General features: G+C 39.0%; 1 protein-coding gene across 8 annotated transcripts in view; it reads right to left on the bottom strand.

Annotated features, from left to right (window-relative positions):
* Positions 1 to 323: 323 nt before the first annotated feature.
* The window catches only part of ADAMTS6 (ADAM metallopeptidase with thrombospondin type 1 motif 6), a 282617-nt gene continuing 264823 nt past the window's right edge, over positions 324 to 18117 (bottom strand). For 7 of the 8 annotated variants that reach the window (XM_065905423.1, XM_065905426.1, XM_065905424.1 and 4 more), the window contains 2 exons: positions 16542 to 16698; positions 324 to 3472 (listed from right to left, as the gene is read on the bottom strand). In XM_065905423.1, the coding sequence (XP_065761495.1) occupies positions 3363 to 3472; positions 16542 to 16698 (267 nt within the window). In that variant the 3' untranslated portion in view covers positions 324 to 3362. Of the gene's footprint in view, positions 3473 to 16541; positions 16699 to 18117 lie in introns of those variants that run through there. The other variant, XM_065905427.1, reaches the window with a different exon arrangement.

An 18117-nucleotide genomic window follows, 5' to 3' on the forward strand; every position in this document is an offset into this window, starting at 1 on the left:
ACTTCCTGGAAAATTTAGACAATGTAGGGGCTTCCTTGGTGACAGATGGTAAAGAATTTGTCTGTAGTGCAGGAGACCTGGGTTTGATCCCTGGGTTGGGAAGATCCCCTGGAGAAGGGAACAGTTACCCATTCCAGTATTCTCGCCTGGAGAATCCCATGGACAAAGGAGCCTGGCGGGCTACAGTCTATAAGGTTGCAAAGAGTCAGACGTGACTAACACTTCCATTTCACTTTCACTGCAGTATGGTATTGCAAGGGAGAGAGTTCTCCTACCATGAGTTTAACACCAGCTTTTCAGGGAATAGACAACTTCCATCTGAATCATTCTTACAAGCTGAATTTTTATTTTTACTAAATTATCTATGTTAAAAAAATCTGTGCCTGGTGTGGAATTTCACTCCATCAAGTGTTACAATGACTTTTTCATTTTCATTACAAGCAGGAGACTGAATGTAGAACAAGTGTTAGGAAACATGGCAATAAATTAGAATATAATTTACAAAGCAAAAAAAAAAAGTAACAGTGTACCACATTAATACTGAATATAAAATAAGCAACAACTAATCACAATAATACAAAGGTAATTTCATTCTGTATTATTAAGGATACCTATGTGACATTCACTCAAATAATAAAATTCCTAATGAAATGGACTGTTCAGGGAGTCAGGTGGCCACGCTTACCTTGCCTTTTTTGGTGGGTCTCTATGCAGTGGCAGATACTGCTCTCAGTCATGGGGTACCAGTTTCCTTAGGCTTCTCTAAGTAGCCTACAGAGCTCACTCCTTTTGGATGGCCTGCCAGGGTGGCTCAGCCTCCATAGACAATCCTATTGTTAATATTTAGGAACAGGGCATCATGCAGCCAGGTGATGGATGAGAGAGCAGCAGCAATGTTGTGATGTGATATGGAATATGACTTTCTCAGTCAGGTATAAATTCGAGGCCAATTGAAAGCTTAGTCCTGTTGTATATTCTGTGCTTGGATCTTTCCAGAAAGTAATCTGATGCTGTTTCCATGTGCTCTCTGCCCCCTGGCCTTGCCGCTGCACAGCCCCCAGAGGGACACGGCTACCCTCCTTTCTAGCACCAGCTGGGGAGCTGCAGGGAGCCCAGGATTATGGCCCTTACAATGTTAGTTCCTGGGTGAGGGGGAAAGGAGCCTCTAGTCAGCAATGTAAGAAATCTTCTTGAAATAAAAACATAAGCTGGCATTTACGTTGGAAAAAAGCAAACCCTGACAGCAAACCTATGTCTAAAAGGTGCCATAGAAACCACCTGTCCTTTGTTGGTTTATTTTATTTCACCAGGCACGTTAGCACCGAGTTAACTGCTCTTTGCAAGGGACCAAAGGAAGTCAGTGCTTGCGGGCTGCCTGCCCTTCACTGATTGGCTGAGATGGCACCTGGGCTGTCTTCCAAGGCAGCAGAGAGAGACGCACTGGCCACTCTCGTCCACTGTCAACAGCCCTCTCTGGAAACTCAGGGACGTGAGCTGTGGTGTTGAGAAAGAAAGCAGGTGAGGAGACACAGATGACCATGACTGGGAATGCCGAGCAATAAACGTCCCAGGCTGCCTGTCCACAGCAAACCTGACGTTTAGTTTGGTTTTTGAAGAGTATGAGTTTCTCTTCCTTTCTGAAAAACCTAACCAACCACTCTTAGGTCACGGTGTATGATACACCTGACACGTCGTTTCAGAGCAAAGTGAGGGTTTAAGTCAAGCACACTCTTTAGTTGCAAGTACTATCTTGCAAAGTAGCCATTTGGTTTGAGTTTGAGGTGTTGGTGTCGCATGGTGCACTCGTGTTTTGGACACAAAACACATTCGTCAAGATCCTGCTGCAAGTATTCAAGTACAACATATTCATATAAGCAAGTACCCTCTTTTTATTTCTCTTCTTAAAAAATCTCACTGTCAAATCTTTTTAATGAGGGTGATGTGAAACTTGTGGACAGGGAAAATGTGAACTACTCAATTTAATTCAGGTGGATTTGATTGTAGAATTTGAGCTACCCAAGAAACTGGGTTTCACATTTAATTGCCATTCAGAGTATCCATAAAAAATACAAAATCCTTGGTTAGGTGACTATTAAAATGATGCTTTATAATCTCTAGTCTTCATGAGTTTTTCTTCTTTGGTTATTGTCCCTTGCCTACCTTAGAACTCATAGAAATAGCACATCTATGTGCAAGCACACTCATCTACCCACACACTCAAAAGCACCCACCCACCCACACACACACACTTGCTCTCATATAAATAAATGCCCCTCTGCCATATCAAAGAAGGGACATCTGGAACCCATCATAATTGTCAGCAAAAGGGTCTGCCTGGTTGTCACCGAGCCAGTCTGTCTTTTGCATGGTATCATCTCAGCAAGCTCAGCATGCATATGCAACGATCCAACAGGGCAGAAGCCGGTCTGTGGCTGGAGAGGATGTAAACACGAGTTGGGGTGACTCAAATGAGAACTGAGGCAGCCTGTGGGCTGGCAGCAAAAGGCCTGGTACTTCAGTCTCTACCATACCCCAGGTCTGCTTCTGCATGAAATTGACATGTTTTTCTCTTAAAGTTTTAATGGAAATCTCAGCTTCACTTGCACAATGGCAAGTTGGCCACAGTCTTTGAGCAGTGAATTTACAGACTTGCACAGCCGCAGTAACTGATGCACTGCTTTAAACTAAGTCCTTCATTGTTGTTCAGTTTAATATAGTTTATATATGGCTCACAGCAGTGTTCAAAACAGGGGGATTATTCCTAAGGAAATTAAGTGGAATGAAGAAAAATAATACAAACTTTCATTACTTCTGATTTATAATTGCTCCTTAAATTACAGTTCAAAGCCCATTTTAGAATTTAAATTGTGGTGCTGTTGCAGTGAGATAAAGTATAGTAAATATTTTTAAGCTATGACTTAAGATTTCTGAATCTTCTTTACTTCAATAGTTGACCAAGTCAAAACAGCTACATTTTAAACAGTTTTAAACACAAATGGATTCAGTGTCATTGCTAAGTCCATAATAAAAATTATCTTAATGGTCCAAGGAGGTAAACAGGCTATTGAATTTACTCGAAAGAACACAAAGGTTCCACAGTAAGCAAGTCTCCCTGTGTTGTTTGGATCTCTCCAATCTGGCATTCCCTCCTACTACCGTGTCCAGCACTTTGGATCAATAAATCCCACTTCACAGAAGTTAAAATAATATTGAAATCCTGTCAGCTAGGGCTGACCAGTGGTTACGTTTTCCACAGGGTAATGCATTTGCAAGGACATCAATCCTCTTCCTCTGGGTGGCTCTCTGTGATGGATACATTTCCACGATGAAATGACAAGGCGCTCTCTCTGGCTTTCCGTGGGTCAGTGTCCTTGGCAGGTCTTACAACACATCTGTCTGAAGTATGCTCGACTACAGAACTTGAACTTCAGCACCAGTGGGCAATAAGCCACTTTGTTCACATCTTTGCACTCTAACAAGTGGGGGAAGAAAAGGGAAAACAATTAGAGACGCATAAACAAGTACATAAACAATAAGCTTGGATGTTCTGCAGAGACCCCTCCCCCACCCCACCCCGCTGCCTCCCTGGGCCAAAGCACCTTGGCTTTCACATCCATGTGGTTTTTGTTTTCAAGCATACCCTGTCTGGTACACCCTACCAGAAATATTCTTTTGATACATTTTAACACGAATTAAAAAAAAATGATTTGCAAGGCTTTTCTCCCAGACTTTTATAAGTATGGTGCATGCCCACTGTGTCTTGAAAGAATTACCATTTGTTGGGATAAGTGATCACTTTAGACAGCTTGGAAACATGAGTCATTTTTCTTACTGAGCTTTTATTGCTTCTTTCTCAAGGGTTATTTTATTCAGCAGTGCAAGGTTATCCAAAATCAAACATGAGTTGCATTGTTTGATACCAGAGTACACATGTCTCCAGAGAATCTCTGCATCTGTGGGGTGTGGGGATGGGCCTGGGTGAATGAAAAGGACTGCTGACAGTGGCCTAGATTTAGCAACTACATTAGACAAAGAGGAAAACTTGGAGGGGGTTGGCCTCAAATGGCAGCAGTCTGTGGGTTATGGAAACATGTAGAAATGTCTTTTTTTAATTTGGAAGTGAGACATGGCCTTCTTTTTTCCTATGTGTGTTTTCTCCTCAGTGCTAGAACTGCCACAGTTGAAATCTGCAGTTCTTGCAGCCAGAAGGTGAATAAATGATTCTTTCTCCACTTCCCCTTGAGGCTGGTTGTAGAAGATGGGGCTGAGGGGCCAATGTAGCAAAATAGACACAGGCTTTTGAGTCTCAGAAACTCCCACCATTCCATATAACCCCACTACTGCTAATGAGGATATTCTTCTGCAGTCCTCTGGTCAATTTTATCTGGGGGTTTTAAAATACTTTGTAAATCTAGTAATTAAATTTCCATATGCCTCCCAGGATCAAAGTTCCACCCTCATTTTTCCAGGTGGTTACACTGAAGCATCCTGGGTAAATTGTTTAAGGTAATTAGAATCAGGCAGAACACTGGGAAATGTTTAGTGTAACAGAACAGAGTTGTTGTTGTTTCTTTATTTGCCTGTTTTTTCCTTTGGCTTCATAAATCCACTAAAGTTCAAGAGATCATATGCATGGCACATAAGCCATATGATAAACATGGAAAATTAAATGCAAAGAAATGGAAAAATTTCTAGTCATTATTATTAAAAAGTAAGGTAACAATTTTATTGACCTCACTTTTAAGGCTTTTTCAGTGAAAGACTTAAAATTTTAAACTGTAACCTTTAACCTTCTGAAAGCATAAGCTCTGCCACCATAGGACTCCCTTGAGTTCTGATTTTCAAAAAGAATAATTGTTATAAATTGGAATAGAAACTTTCTATACTAAGATTCTCAATAAATTTAAGTTTTGGCTGAAAAAAGGTAGGAGAGACATTAAAAATTTCTTTAAACTTTGTGCTAAAAAAATCAGATATCTGGTGAATCAAGTTTGAATTTGAGGTGAAAGTATCTCCATATATTTTAATTTGGAGGTCACCTGTTATTTTCTTTTTCTTCTGTGTCACGATCAGTGAAAAGTAACCCCAAAATTTTAGACTAAGAATATTTTTGTGTTATAGATTTTCCATAAAAAAGAATATTTTTGTTTTGTGTTGTACAAAAAGAGTTGTATCAGTGTTACCTAGAGGAATATATTATCCAGATAGTGAAGTTATTAAAATGATGAGAAAAGCTAAGCATAAAGGATTAGGCAACCTAGACAGCATATTAAAAAGCAGATACATTACTTTGCCAAAAAAGGTCCATCTAGTTGAGGCTATGGTTTTTCCAGTGGTCATGTATGGATGTGAGAGTTGGACTATAAAGAAAGCTGAGCGCTGAAGAACTGATGCTTTTGAACTATGGTGTTGGAGAAGACTCTTGAGAGTCCCTTGGACTGCAAGGAGATCCAATCAGTCCATCCTAAAGGAAAGCAGTCCCGAATATTCATTGGAAGGGCTGATGCTGAAGCTGAAGCTCCAATACTTTGGCTACCTGATGTGAAGAACTGACTCATTGGAAAAGACCCTGATGCTGGGAAAGATTGAAGGCGGTAGGAGAAGGGGACAACAGAGGATGAGATGGTTGGATGGCATCACCAACTCAATGGACATGAGTGTGAGTAAACTCCAGGAGTTGGTGATGGACAGGGAGGCCTGGTGGTCCATGGGGTCGCAAAGAGTCGCAAAGAGCGACTGAAATGAACTGAAAGGATGAGGAAAGCTGATATAATATCACTCATCTTTAATTTCAAAGCGCCATCCTAATAGGGTAGCCCTCCAGTGGAGACCATCACTCTCACGCACTGTAACAGGGTTTGGTGGGACTGCTTAAAGTTCCAAATAAACTTTGGCTTTCATCTTCTTTGCCAAAATATAGAAATGATTTAGTTGATAAATGGATAGAGGAGAACTGGCTCTTTTAACTGTACAAGGAAATAAAATTAGTAGTCAGACTACTTGGATTTAAGACCGGCTTTCTATTTACAAACTTTATGACTGAACAAATTTCCTAACCTCTCGGTGCCTAAGAGGTTAAGCATCCTCACCTGTGAATAGGAAAGATGACTGTTCCCACTCCCACATGTAGCATGTATATCCAATGATTCTGCCTAGCACAATGCATAGAATGGTTATTGGCTCTCAATAAGTGTAAAATATTGAATTACTATTACTACTATTAGTTATTACTACCTTTTACCACCAGATGACAAGTACATGGTGCTTTGAATTTCTCAAGGATGCGAAACTTAGATTACTACTTAGAAAATGCTGTCCTACAGACACAAGTCAGTTTGAAGACAAAGAATATTTCCTGAGGTGCAAGTTTATTGGGAGGTTCATTACTCCATTGTTGAAGAGTTTCTGAACCAGGAAAATTCTGAGATGAGCAAAATACAAGAAAATTTACAGATTTTTCTTTTAGATTTAGACTTTAGAATTTGATTCAATAGTAGATAATGAATGAAACAAAATATTCATAAATTACTTCTTCCTCCAACCAGTCACCCATTCAGGCCATTACAAATAATATATTCAGGATTTAGCTCCTGGGACACAAAGGTCCCAGCATGGCCCTTTGGCTGGAGCTATGTGTAGTCTAGGGGCAGCCTGGAGGCCCACTGCCAGGATGTACCCCTCTGAACTTCCCAACACCTCTTCTGAGATAGTTCTCAACTACCTTGATTCCAAGTAACTTGATTGAAAGCAGGAATTCATTTGGGTCCTAGGAGCAGGATCAAGTTTAGGGAGGCAGGGACATTCCAGGAGCTGAGAGTATCACTGGTGAGAGTGGCAGATCCAGGGGTGAATTCCAGCATTGCCTCTTCCCAGTATTTGTTTGCCCTTGGCCAAGTGACTTCATCTCTCTAAACCTCGGTTTCTTCATCTGTGAAACGAAGCTCATAGGATGTGAAGCTCGAATGAGGTAACATCTACAACACATGTGTGACTTGGCACAAGAGTGAGCGCTCAGTTTGTCAGCTCTCATTACTGCTACCAATAACACATTTGAGAACAACCATCCTGTATTATTTCTCTGGGATCCCTGTCAAAAATATATAGGCTCTTCACTGGCATGAATATGTAAATAAACAATAAGATTTTAAGAGAAAGCGGGTAAATTATGATGAGGTGAGGAGTAATCTGGGGTAAGTACCAGGGTTGAAGACTGCCAAGCAGATAATGAGCCTTGATGAGATATTAAATGGTGATTCTTGGGCTATGGAAGGACACTCAGTATTGATGGAGTGCCGGGGGCTCCCATGAAGAAGGGGCCCTGAGGAAGATTCCATTCCTATATTATGGTTTTACTTTCTAGGGATTGCTTCAGTTCAGTTCAGTCGCTCAGTTGTGTCCAACTTTTTGTGACCCCATGGACTGCAGTAAGGCATGCTTCCCTGTCTATCACCAACTCCCAGACCTTGGAGTATTGGAGCCTCAGCTTCAGCATCAGTCCTTCCAATTTAGGGCTGATTTCCTCTGAGACTGACTGGCTGGAGCTCCTTGCAGTCCAAGGGACTCTCAAGAGGCTTCTCCAACACCACAGTTTGAAAGCATCAATTCTTCGGCACTCAGCTTTCTTTATGGTCCAGCTCTCACATCCGTACATGACTACTGGAAAACCATGGCTTTGACTAGACGGATCTTTGTCAGCAAAGTAATGTCTATGTTTTTTAATATTCTGTCTAGGTTTGTTGTAGCTTTTCTTCCAGGAGCAAGCATCTTTTAATTTCATGGATGCAGTCAGCATCTGCAGTGATTTAGGAGCCCAAGAAAATAAAGTCTGTTACTGTTTTCACTGTTTCCCCATCTATTTGCCATGAAATGATGGGATGAGATGTGATGATCTTCGTTTTTTGAATGTTGAGTTTTAAGCCAGATTTTTCACTCTCCTCTTACCCTGTCATCAAGAGGCTCTTTAGTTCTTCTTTGCTTTCTGCCATAAGGGTGGTGTCGTCTGCATAGCTGAGGTTATTGATATTTCTCCCGGCAATCTTGATTCCAGCTTGTGCTTCATCCAGCCTGGCATTTTGCATGATGTACTCTTCATATAAGTTGAATAAGCAGGGTGACAATATATAGCCTTGACGTACTCTTTCTCAATTTGGAACCAGTCTGTTGTTCCATGTGAACATGTTGTTCCATGTTCTAACTGTTGCTTCTTGACCTGCATGCAGATTTCTAAGGAGGCAGGTAAGGTGGTCTGCTATTCCCATCTCTTAAAGAATTTTCCACAGTTTATTGTGGAATTTTATTGTGACTGTGATCCACACAGTCAAAGGCTTCGGTGTAGTCAATAAAGCAGAAATAGATGTTTCTTCTGGAATTTTCTTGTTTTTTCTGTGATTCAACAGATGTTGGCAATTTGATTTCCGGTTCCTCTGCCTTTTCTAAATCCAGCTTGAACATTTGGAAGTTCTCAGTTCACATACTGGTAAAGCCTTGCTTGGAGAATTTTGAGCATTACTTTGCTAGTGTGTGAGATGAGTGTAATTGTGCGGTAGTTTGAATATTCTTTGGCATTGCCTTGCTTTGGGATTGGAATGAAAACTGACCTTTTCCAGTCCTGTGGCCACTGCTGAGTTTTCCAAACTGGGTGGCATATTGAGTGCAGCACTTTCACGGCATCGTCTTTTAGCATTTGACATAGCTCAGCTGGAATCCCATCACCTCCACTAGCTTTGTTCATAGTGATGCCTAGGGACTACCTACACTGGAAGAATTGGTCTTCAGAGAGGTGAAAACCTGCTCATCAAAGAAGATCAACCAATGACCAGTCTTTCATTCTTTGTCTTTTAAGTCCATGAGGGATTAATCTAGTAATGATAACATTAAAAATAATTTATCAGGTGCTTCCTTTATCCCAGGCATTAACTTGGGCAGTTTTACATATTTATATATATTTAATCATTTTAAGTGGGCTTCCCTGATGGGTCAGTAGTAAAGAATCCACCTGCCAATGCAGGAGATGTGGGTTCGATCCCTGGGTCGGGAAGATCCCCTGGAGAAAGAAATGGTAATCCACTCCAGTATTCTTGCCTGGCAAATCCCATGTACAGAGGAGCTTGGCAGACTACAGTTCATGGGGTCGCAAAAGGGTCAGACATGACTTAGTGACTAAACAACAACAACAATCATTTTAAGTAAGTAAAATGTCAGCTTTATACAGATGGAAAATCTGAGGCTCAAAAAGGCTACATACGAAACTCATTCTGTGTCACACAGGTGGTTGGTCTAAGAAGTGGGACCAGAACTCAGGTTTGTCTGATTCCAAAACTACTCTATTTTGGCAGCATTCTTCTCATCTTAATGCAAAAGAGTTTCTGCCTGTCAATACTTATTCTCAGCTGATAACTCTGATAAGTCAATCTTTTGGGACATCATTATTAGGAGGTCTGCTCTGCCATCCAAGAGAAGGGGTAAATATTTAAAAAAAAAAACAATGACAGCTATGTTTTGACTGGATTTCTGAATGATCCTCAGTTGACATTGATTTCTAGCTAATATCTAAAATATCTAAAAATTGGTGTCTCTATACCCAAGTAATACATAATGTGCACATAAACAATTATACTAGGAAAGCTACTGAAAGGAATCCTTTTTTTTAGGTAGAATCTTTCTGTAACATAATCTCTTTGTAATTGATCTACTTTGAAGGTCTGGTCTTTACTATCAAGTTTTCTTCACACAGATACACTTATATCTACTGCTTTTAAAGCAGTGGAATCTGAGCTAGCAGGTCAAAGATTTTAAGATGACAGAGTCTGATATTTTTCTTCTACTATCTTCATGTACCAGCTAAGCACTCTCTGGGGAGGAGAATGAGAAGACACTCTTTCTATCTTTTTTCTTCTGAGGCTATTAGAAGGGTGAGAGGTCCTTACAGTGTGGTTTCTGGGAAATATTTTGTGAACCTAACTAGTCTCTCCTTTTTTAACATCTCCTCTCACGTCCCTGTCCTAAAATTAAGTTTCACTTTTTCCAAGGTGAGAGATTTCTGGAGGGACAATTTATGAACTATTTCTAAATTCTTCTCAGGGAGACTTAGGGATATATCAAGGGCTGAAAGCCAGCTTCTAGGCCTTATGATATGAATTAGATCCACTATTAGAATCTTAAGTAACTTGCCAGGTATGCTGGAGTGGGTCTCACTGGTAATCTGGGTTCTGGTAGAGTTGAACAACAAAATTAGACAACCTGTTTCATAGGCAACACATGAATTTACTTATCATTGATGTGTCAGTGGTTTTCCCCCAGGTACTTTACATTAATCTTTCAAAACTCTGACCTTAAGGACATGATTTTGAACTACTCACACTGAACATAAGCTTATGAATTTAGGATGCAAATGGATTGAGATTCACTGTGACTTTGATGGCTTGACTTAATCCAAGGAGTATAAGAGCAACTCCTGAAATGCAGTGTTCCTATATTTATTTCATAAAATACTGCCAAGCCTGCCTAAATCAGGCTTAAATTCTATTAATGGAGGAGTTGGGATACATAGGACATATTCTTCCATGACCAAGTTGGACCATTCAGGATTTTTCTCTGGAGAATGCATGTTCTCTATGCCTGTAAGTTCTTAATGAAATTCAGAGGGAGAATACAGTAAGCAGAGTTATGACTCTCATCTAAGGGTTTATCCTTTGGATTACAAAAGTAAAACCAGCTGTACTTTTGTCAAAGAGCCCATGGAGATGCAGAGCCTGGTGAGAAGAGAGAGTCAAAGGCTATGCATGTACATGTACGGTGCAGGAGTCAGGGGTAGGGGATGTGAAATCAGCATACTTTTCCTGATGAAACTATACTTGAGTCCCTAGTATTTTACATATTCAAACTGGAAAAGGATGAAACAGCATGTTTTGCTCGGGAATTTGACAGCATTCATTGCAGTGGGAATAGTCCATGACTTTTACTAGTAGAGCAAGGTAATATCAACTATGGGACTTCATTTTGAGTCCAGCTAACCATGGACTGAGCCATTTCTTTCTCTCTTTACTATCTTGGTTTCTTCTTACCCAGTCTTATTCTCTGGATGCCACCCACAGTCAACTTGAGGTGCTTTGATCCAATACAAATTCAGGGTTCCCTACAAACTAGACAGCAGGAATGTGACCCTGAATGTTATGGTGGATTATGAGCTCTTTAAAATGGCAACAAAAATGTCTGGTCTTCCTCACCTGCTTGAACTCAAAGTCCAAATGACCTTCACCATTCATTCCTTTCACTGATTTTAATATATCAGACGCTACCTTAAAACCCAAATTCAGTAGCCGTTTTGTTCCATGAATCTCAGGAGATTGCTGGAGCTGCTTAGGCAACTCAGAGTCATTTACTTAAGGGGGACTGAGACCCGCCAAAGGCACCGTTAGACAGCCTGGTCTGGTAAACCAATGTACACTAGCCACACCTTTCCTGCTCACCTTTCCACACCATGAATCATTACCTGGCAGCAATAAATACTAGATGACAGAGTGCTTTGTGCAACTGAGAAGCTGAAAAGACTCACCATATAAACTACAAGGGAATCTGAAACTGCATAAAGATGAATAAAATGGCATTTGGGATAGAATTTCAGGTGAGCTTGAGTAGGCTAGTCTCAGCTGCCAGACGCACTTTGAAAAAGTACTCTGAGTAGTATTTCAAATGCAGTGATACCCAGTGTGTCTATAATTCACGCTTAGCAGCAATGTAGTGTTACCCTCATCAGTGGCAGTCTGTCAAAATCAGACCTATAATGCCTTTACTCTTAGCAGAAGGTTTTTAGGAATAAAAAGCTAAAGCAGATGTTAAATGTGGCAAATTGTATCTTCCTTCTTCTTCCTCCTAGCTCCCTCTCACCATTTAATTTTTTGATGCTCCACTTCTGATTCTCTTTCTCTTACTACCCTTTGTTGCCTTAACCTTCCTCCATTTCTTCAATCTCTCTCCATTGTTTATTTTTATTTTTTAAAACTTTATTCAAATTCCATTAGTTTATTATGGCTTTGGGGGACTAATGTGCTTAATTTCCATATAGATGCCTAAATTCCATACCATGATTAATAGTAACCAGTTCCCTAAATCTGACACTTGAGAGTCATATGTAATACTTCCACAACATATTCTCATTCCTATGTCCAATTGTTCATCAGGGTCTTTTTCTTCTCCTTTCTATTTTGTCTTTTTTTTTTTTTCAATTCATTACCCTCTTTTTTGCCACCTTTTTAAATTGAATGATACTGCTTTACAGAATTTCGTGGTTTTCTTTCATAGATCAACAAGAATCAGCCATTGGTACACCCATGTCCCATCCCTCCTGAACCTGCCTCCCATCTCCCTCACCATTCCAGCCTTCTAGATTGTCACCATTGCCCTCTTTTTGATCCTTACCATATCTGCTGAGTTCAAGCCTTCATCATCTCTAGCCTGGACTCCTGGTACAACTTTGTAACGCTTCTTCCACACAAGGCTATCTTCCCTCTGCCTCTTTATACACCTGTCAGTCTGTCACTCCCCAATTTCCTTCACTTGTTCCCAGAACTGGTAGATAGAGTCTTACCTTCCTTCCACTGCATACAGGAACCCCCCAAACCAAGTCCCTGTCTCTTTGTAGCCTCATCTCCACTGCCTGCTCATCTGCCACCCTCTGCAGCCATACTGAACTATGTTTGACTCCACCGCTCTGTGACTGCACACACTCACCTTCTGCCAGGAATGCCCAGCATCTCAACATCTCGGCCAACTGTTTCGCCTTCCAGTGCCCTGCCCAGTGATGCTTCTGCTGATACCCCCTTCCTCTGTGTACTCCTGGGAGCTTCTGTCCACCCCATTACAGTACTGATCATAGGGTGAAAACTATTTGTTTGCATGTTGTCACCCCTACTAAACTGTGCTTCCTTTGAGGATAGGAATCTTTTGTAGTCTCAGTGGCTGGCACATAGTAGGCATGTTTGCAAATTAAATGAATTTATTGGTTGGATGACTGGAAAGCACATTATTTAAACACCATCACTTGACAAATGGACAGATATATTTCTATGTGATAAGGCAAGTTCAGTAAAATATTAATGATAGAATCTGATTGGTGGATAGTCATTATAAACTTCTTTCAACTTTGCTGTATGTTTGAAAGTTTTTATTATTTTAAAATAAGATATCAGGAGGGGAACCATCTCCTAAACTTCACTAGTTGAAACAATAATCAAGATTCTATTAGTGGTTCATGTTACCCATAGAGATCCCACTGAAAGATGGTCTTTTAGTTCCCAAGAGATCTTCCTCAGTCCTACTCTGTCCTGCTTGGAGTAGAGATGAACTAGCTTCTCACTAGCCCCTTTTCTAAGAAACAAGGGAACCTGACTCTGGTAGAAAAAAGCAGTCCTCTTTTACCCCCTGCGATAACCAGAACTTGACCTGGGTAACCTTCCCTCACAACTGGACCTTCCTCCCAGTTTCCCCTTTCCTCTCTCCTTGATCTGATTTCCAGAAACCGTATCAGGTCACTCTTACATTACTTTCATGTAAGAGCCTTTTCTTTTTTGAAATCCATATTATCTATGCATTTCATATCTCTGTGGATGACAAGTTATGACTTAAATCAACTGTTTCATCTGTATTTTTCCAACTATAGATTACAACTGGCTCACAGACCACTTAGTCTATGAAGCTTGCCTTGATCCAAACATTAGAGTCATCAGTGAGCACTCTTAGCATTTGTGTAAATGGTTCCACATAACACATTCCATCTTGCTTTTTTTTTTTTTAAGAAGTATCTTCCCTGTAAGACTATGAACTTACAGGCGTATTTGAATTTCCATAATAAATGGCAGAAGCTGGCCATAGCAAGCATTCAATAAGTAGCTTCTGATGGAATGAATAAATAGCTTCAGACATTTTAATATACTCAATATATATGCTATTGGGAAGCTAAGGAGAACACAAAACAAGTTACAACAGCTATATTATTTCTACTTTAATTCTAATTTTATCCTGTCTTAAATGAGTCAACAGCTTTAGGGAATAACAATTTTAAGATTAGTCATACTTTGCAGGATTAATAATTTCCTAAAAGTTTCCTTCTTTACTGAGAAGGCTAAAAATATTGTCCTAACTGCATACTTCAGATTACGGTGATCAAAAGGTGATTTGGCCAGACAGAAATAACTATGAAGTATTTTTCCAAATAATCCAAGAAATATCAGATTAAACCTATCCATTTTAAGAGGATCTTTTTAAGGCAGAAATAAGTACAGTTGCAAAAGATATTCTTCTCACTATAAAAACAGCCTTACATCTTCAGCAGCAAAGTTTATGTACAATAATTATCCACTGTAGAGAACTGTTTGGAGAAATTACTACAATGGCCTAAAAAAAATTATAAATATAATTTCAACACACATTATTGTGGGCATGTCAAAAAGTCAGGTCTTTCAACAATTATTAAGCCTTAATCCGTTGACAGTCATGCCAGAAGTCTCTTTACTTCACAATCAGAAGCGCTGTTTTCATGTTAAAATTCTTGATTTTAAGAGTAAATTACAAACAGCATATAAATGTAACTGAAAATGATATGCCCTAGGTAGGGCTCTTCCAAATCTATGTTCAAATCTTGGCTCTTCTACATCCTACTCTTGTAATGTGGGTAAGTCACTCTGTGCCTTAGTTTCCTCATCAGTAATATCAACTCTCAAAAGGTTGTTATCATGATTATATAATACACATAGATATTTATGTACATGAGATATATATAATGGATAATAAATATAAAGGGCCTAACATAATACCCAAGATACTTTACTATGATAGTTATATCCTCTTTACCACCTTAATATTTTATCTTTCAACTCTGAAAAACAGACTCCCAAACCCACATGAACTGATTGATAGCCAATAATTTACAATAGATGAAGACTTGTTTGCTGCAAGGTTTAAAGAAATCTTTAAATTTTAGATCATTTAAGGAAAATAGTTTTGCTATGAAAAGTACTTCTGTTTGTCATAGATTTTTGAGCCCTTCTCAAGAGAAAGAAAGCTAGATTTATAGAATATCCCTTACCAAAGGGAAAAAAGGAGATGGCATTACAGCCAGAAATTCTGCAAATTAAAATTGTGATTTTGAATTGATGTAGGGTAAAGCTATACTTCTTTGAAACAGTAAACTATAAAGTAAGTATACTGTATTGAGCCACTAGGGAGGTTCCTAGTGGCTCAGATGGTAAAGAATCTGCCTGCAATGCAGAAGACCCGAGTTTGATCCCTGGGTTGGGAAGATCCCCTGGAGAAGGAAATGGCACCCCACTCCAGTATCCTTGCCTAGATAATTCCATGGACAGAGGAGCCTGGAGGGCTACAGTCCAAGAGGTCACAGAGTGTCAAGACATGACTGAACGACTAACACTTTCACTTTTCATATTGCTCAGATATAAGAAACGGGCCACTTGCAAAGATGCAAGTTTTCTGCATCTTGTCATGCAAGAGGCTTGCTCCTCCTAAAATGAAATTCCTCATGGAAATGTTGAAAAATAAGATTAAAAAATATCCCTCAAACTGGATAGATTTTTATCAAAAGGTACAATCTCTTTTTAATAGATTAGTTAACATATCATTTTCATTTGATAAGTATTAACAAATTATAGTCAACAGAGCTCTTTATCTTTTTTTTTTAAGTAGAGCCCTATAGCCATGTTTCTTACATAATTAAAATTCATGGCTTCAGATATTTATATATGAGAAGGCAGTCTAAACTTCCTGACTATGCCACAGTTGTCTCTGGACTCTCCAGTTTCTGTGATAGTGCCTTGCACATAGTAGCATTCAGGAGATTTCAAATGGATGCTTGATTGAGTAAACAAAGTACATTCATTTAAATATGATATAAGAAAGTTCAGAATTTGGATGGGTATCTGCTGCTAATACAGAGACTTCCCCATATGTAACAGAAAATTTCCGAGTCTGAAGACATTGTCCTCCTATATAAACAGCTATACAATAACTGTAAAAAAACTTCTATTTTTCTTCTATGAGAAAATTAGTATTTGAAACCTAAGATGTTCCAAACATACGCTTTCATTATATGTATAACAAGCATATGCCTTTCCAATAGCATAAATCCATTGTTATAGCCAAAAAGAAACAGAAGTTTTTACTTTCAAGTTTGGTTCATTAGAAATCATTTCTATCTTTCTAGCACAAGTCAAACATAAAATGCTAGGTTGGACAGAACCTTAGAGATTATCTCCATTCCAGTCTTTCATTGTATATATAAGTAAACTTAGCTCCAGAAATGTTAAGTGACTTAATACGGTCATACAGTTAGTGGAAGAGTCAGGAAAAAAACAACAACTTAGGTTTCCTGATTATATATCCAGTACATGTGTAGCTTTCACAATTACTCTATGCAAACACAACACAACAGTGCTTTTATGGGGCTCTTTGAACCCTGTAAATCAATACAGTTAAATCACTAGAGATTACAGTCCCCTTACCATCTGTACTGGAGGTACTGGGGAACTTACCTTCAGTACTGGAGATGGGGGTACTGTCACATTTACTTTCACACTGCTGCATTGATGGAGGTCTACTAGTTTCTGGACAGTCACCTGATGCCTGTCCAGTGTAGGAAAGACATTGCACCGTCCGCATTTGCTGTCCAAGGCCACACTGAGCAGAACACTAAACCAAAAGACAAGAAGAGACAAAATACTGTTCTCAACAATTTTCAGGAGAGAAAATAGATACTATGTCATTTCAAATACTATATATATTAGCTTTTCAAGCCCATATGTAGTTCATCTTGGAGAGGTATATGATTAAATCATTCTATTACACAGCACTGGTTTGGAAACTCAAGGATCGTGTCATTACCCTAGAATATAGAAGTAATATAGTTTCCAGAAGACAACAGATGGAGATTTCTTGAGCTGTTATTCCAACAGTGTCAAGCAGTGCCAGTGAAGTTAAACAAGAGTATAAAGATAAAATATCTGTGATGAAGCAAAATAGTCAGAGACTCTAGGGCTGGGACATCACTATTGCTCCCTATTTATTAAAGACTTGTGGGAAGACAAATCAGTGGTCTACTGCAGTGCTCTGAATCTGATTAAAATATTAGTTCAGTCTAACAGCAGTGACCATTGTGGGCCCTGGGGATTAGACCAGTTTGAAAAAAAAAAAGAAAAGAGACATTAAATAAGTACCTTGTTTTGTAAGGTATACAAATATGAGACAAATCTGAGAAGAGGTCTGTAGCTAGCCAGTTAGCATGTCTCCCTTTCCTTTTTCACCTACTTGGGATTCACATACTTTAGAACTGAAGTGCTCTCTGAGGGTTTAGGATTCAGCTGGGCCTGATCAGCTATCCTGGCTGAAGAGTGAAGCTGTGGTCTATTTTCGGGGATTGCCACTCAGAATACTGGAAAGCCTTTGAGATCTGGGATCAAGGAGATGAGGAACTACTTGTGCAAAGATAGGTGATGGTGATATTTACAAGATAAATAGACTGAGGCCCTGTTGGATTAATTTGCAAAAACTCTCAAGGCACTTATAGGACTTGCCATGATATTCACAGATACTTTTATTTTTAACTTTCTAAATACAGAATGATGAGTAAATGCACCATAAAGATGGAATAAAGCATCTTTGAAAGGTATTTTCACTGGTTAATTTCAATTTTAGGAAACTGAATTGAAAGTATAGAGGAGAAGAAAAGGACTTGACAACATTTAAAAGAATAAACTCAAACAGGGAAATTTGGTGAAATTATTAACATGCAAAAACTTCTACATGACCTCTATATAACAGTACATTGCAACAAAGAATATATAAGAAAGGAAATTCCTACCTGATTTAAATAAAAATCATAAGAGTATGTCTGCTCTGATTCTTTAATAGCATAATATCAATTATAAATTGTGAAACTATCACACGTCTACAGATAAATACTTAACTGCATTCGATTCTTACTTAAGCTTATGATGTATATCCCACTTGAGCACTTTGTAAATTAAACTAAATATCATTATATGAAAGAACATTATTAATTATTTGTTAGACAAATGCAAATGTTAATTATTGTATGGTCACACTTCTTTT

This window comes from Muntiacus reevesi, chromosome 14, assembly GCF_963930625.1.
Source record: "Muntiacus reevesi chromosome 14, mMunRee1.1, whole genome shotgun sequence".
Lineage (NCBI taxonomy): Eukaryota > Metazoa > Chordata > Mammalia > Artiodactyla > Cervidae > Muntiacus > Muntiacus reevesi.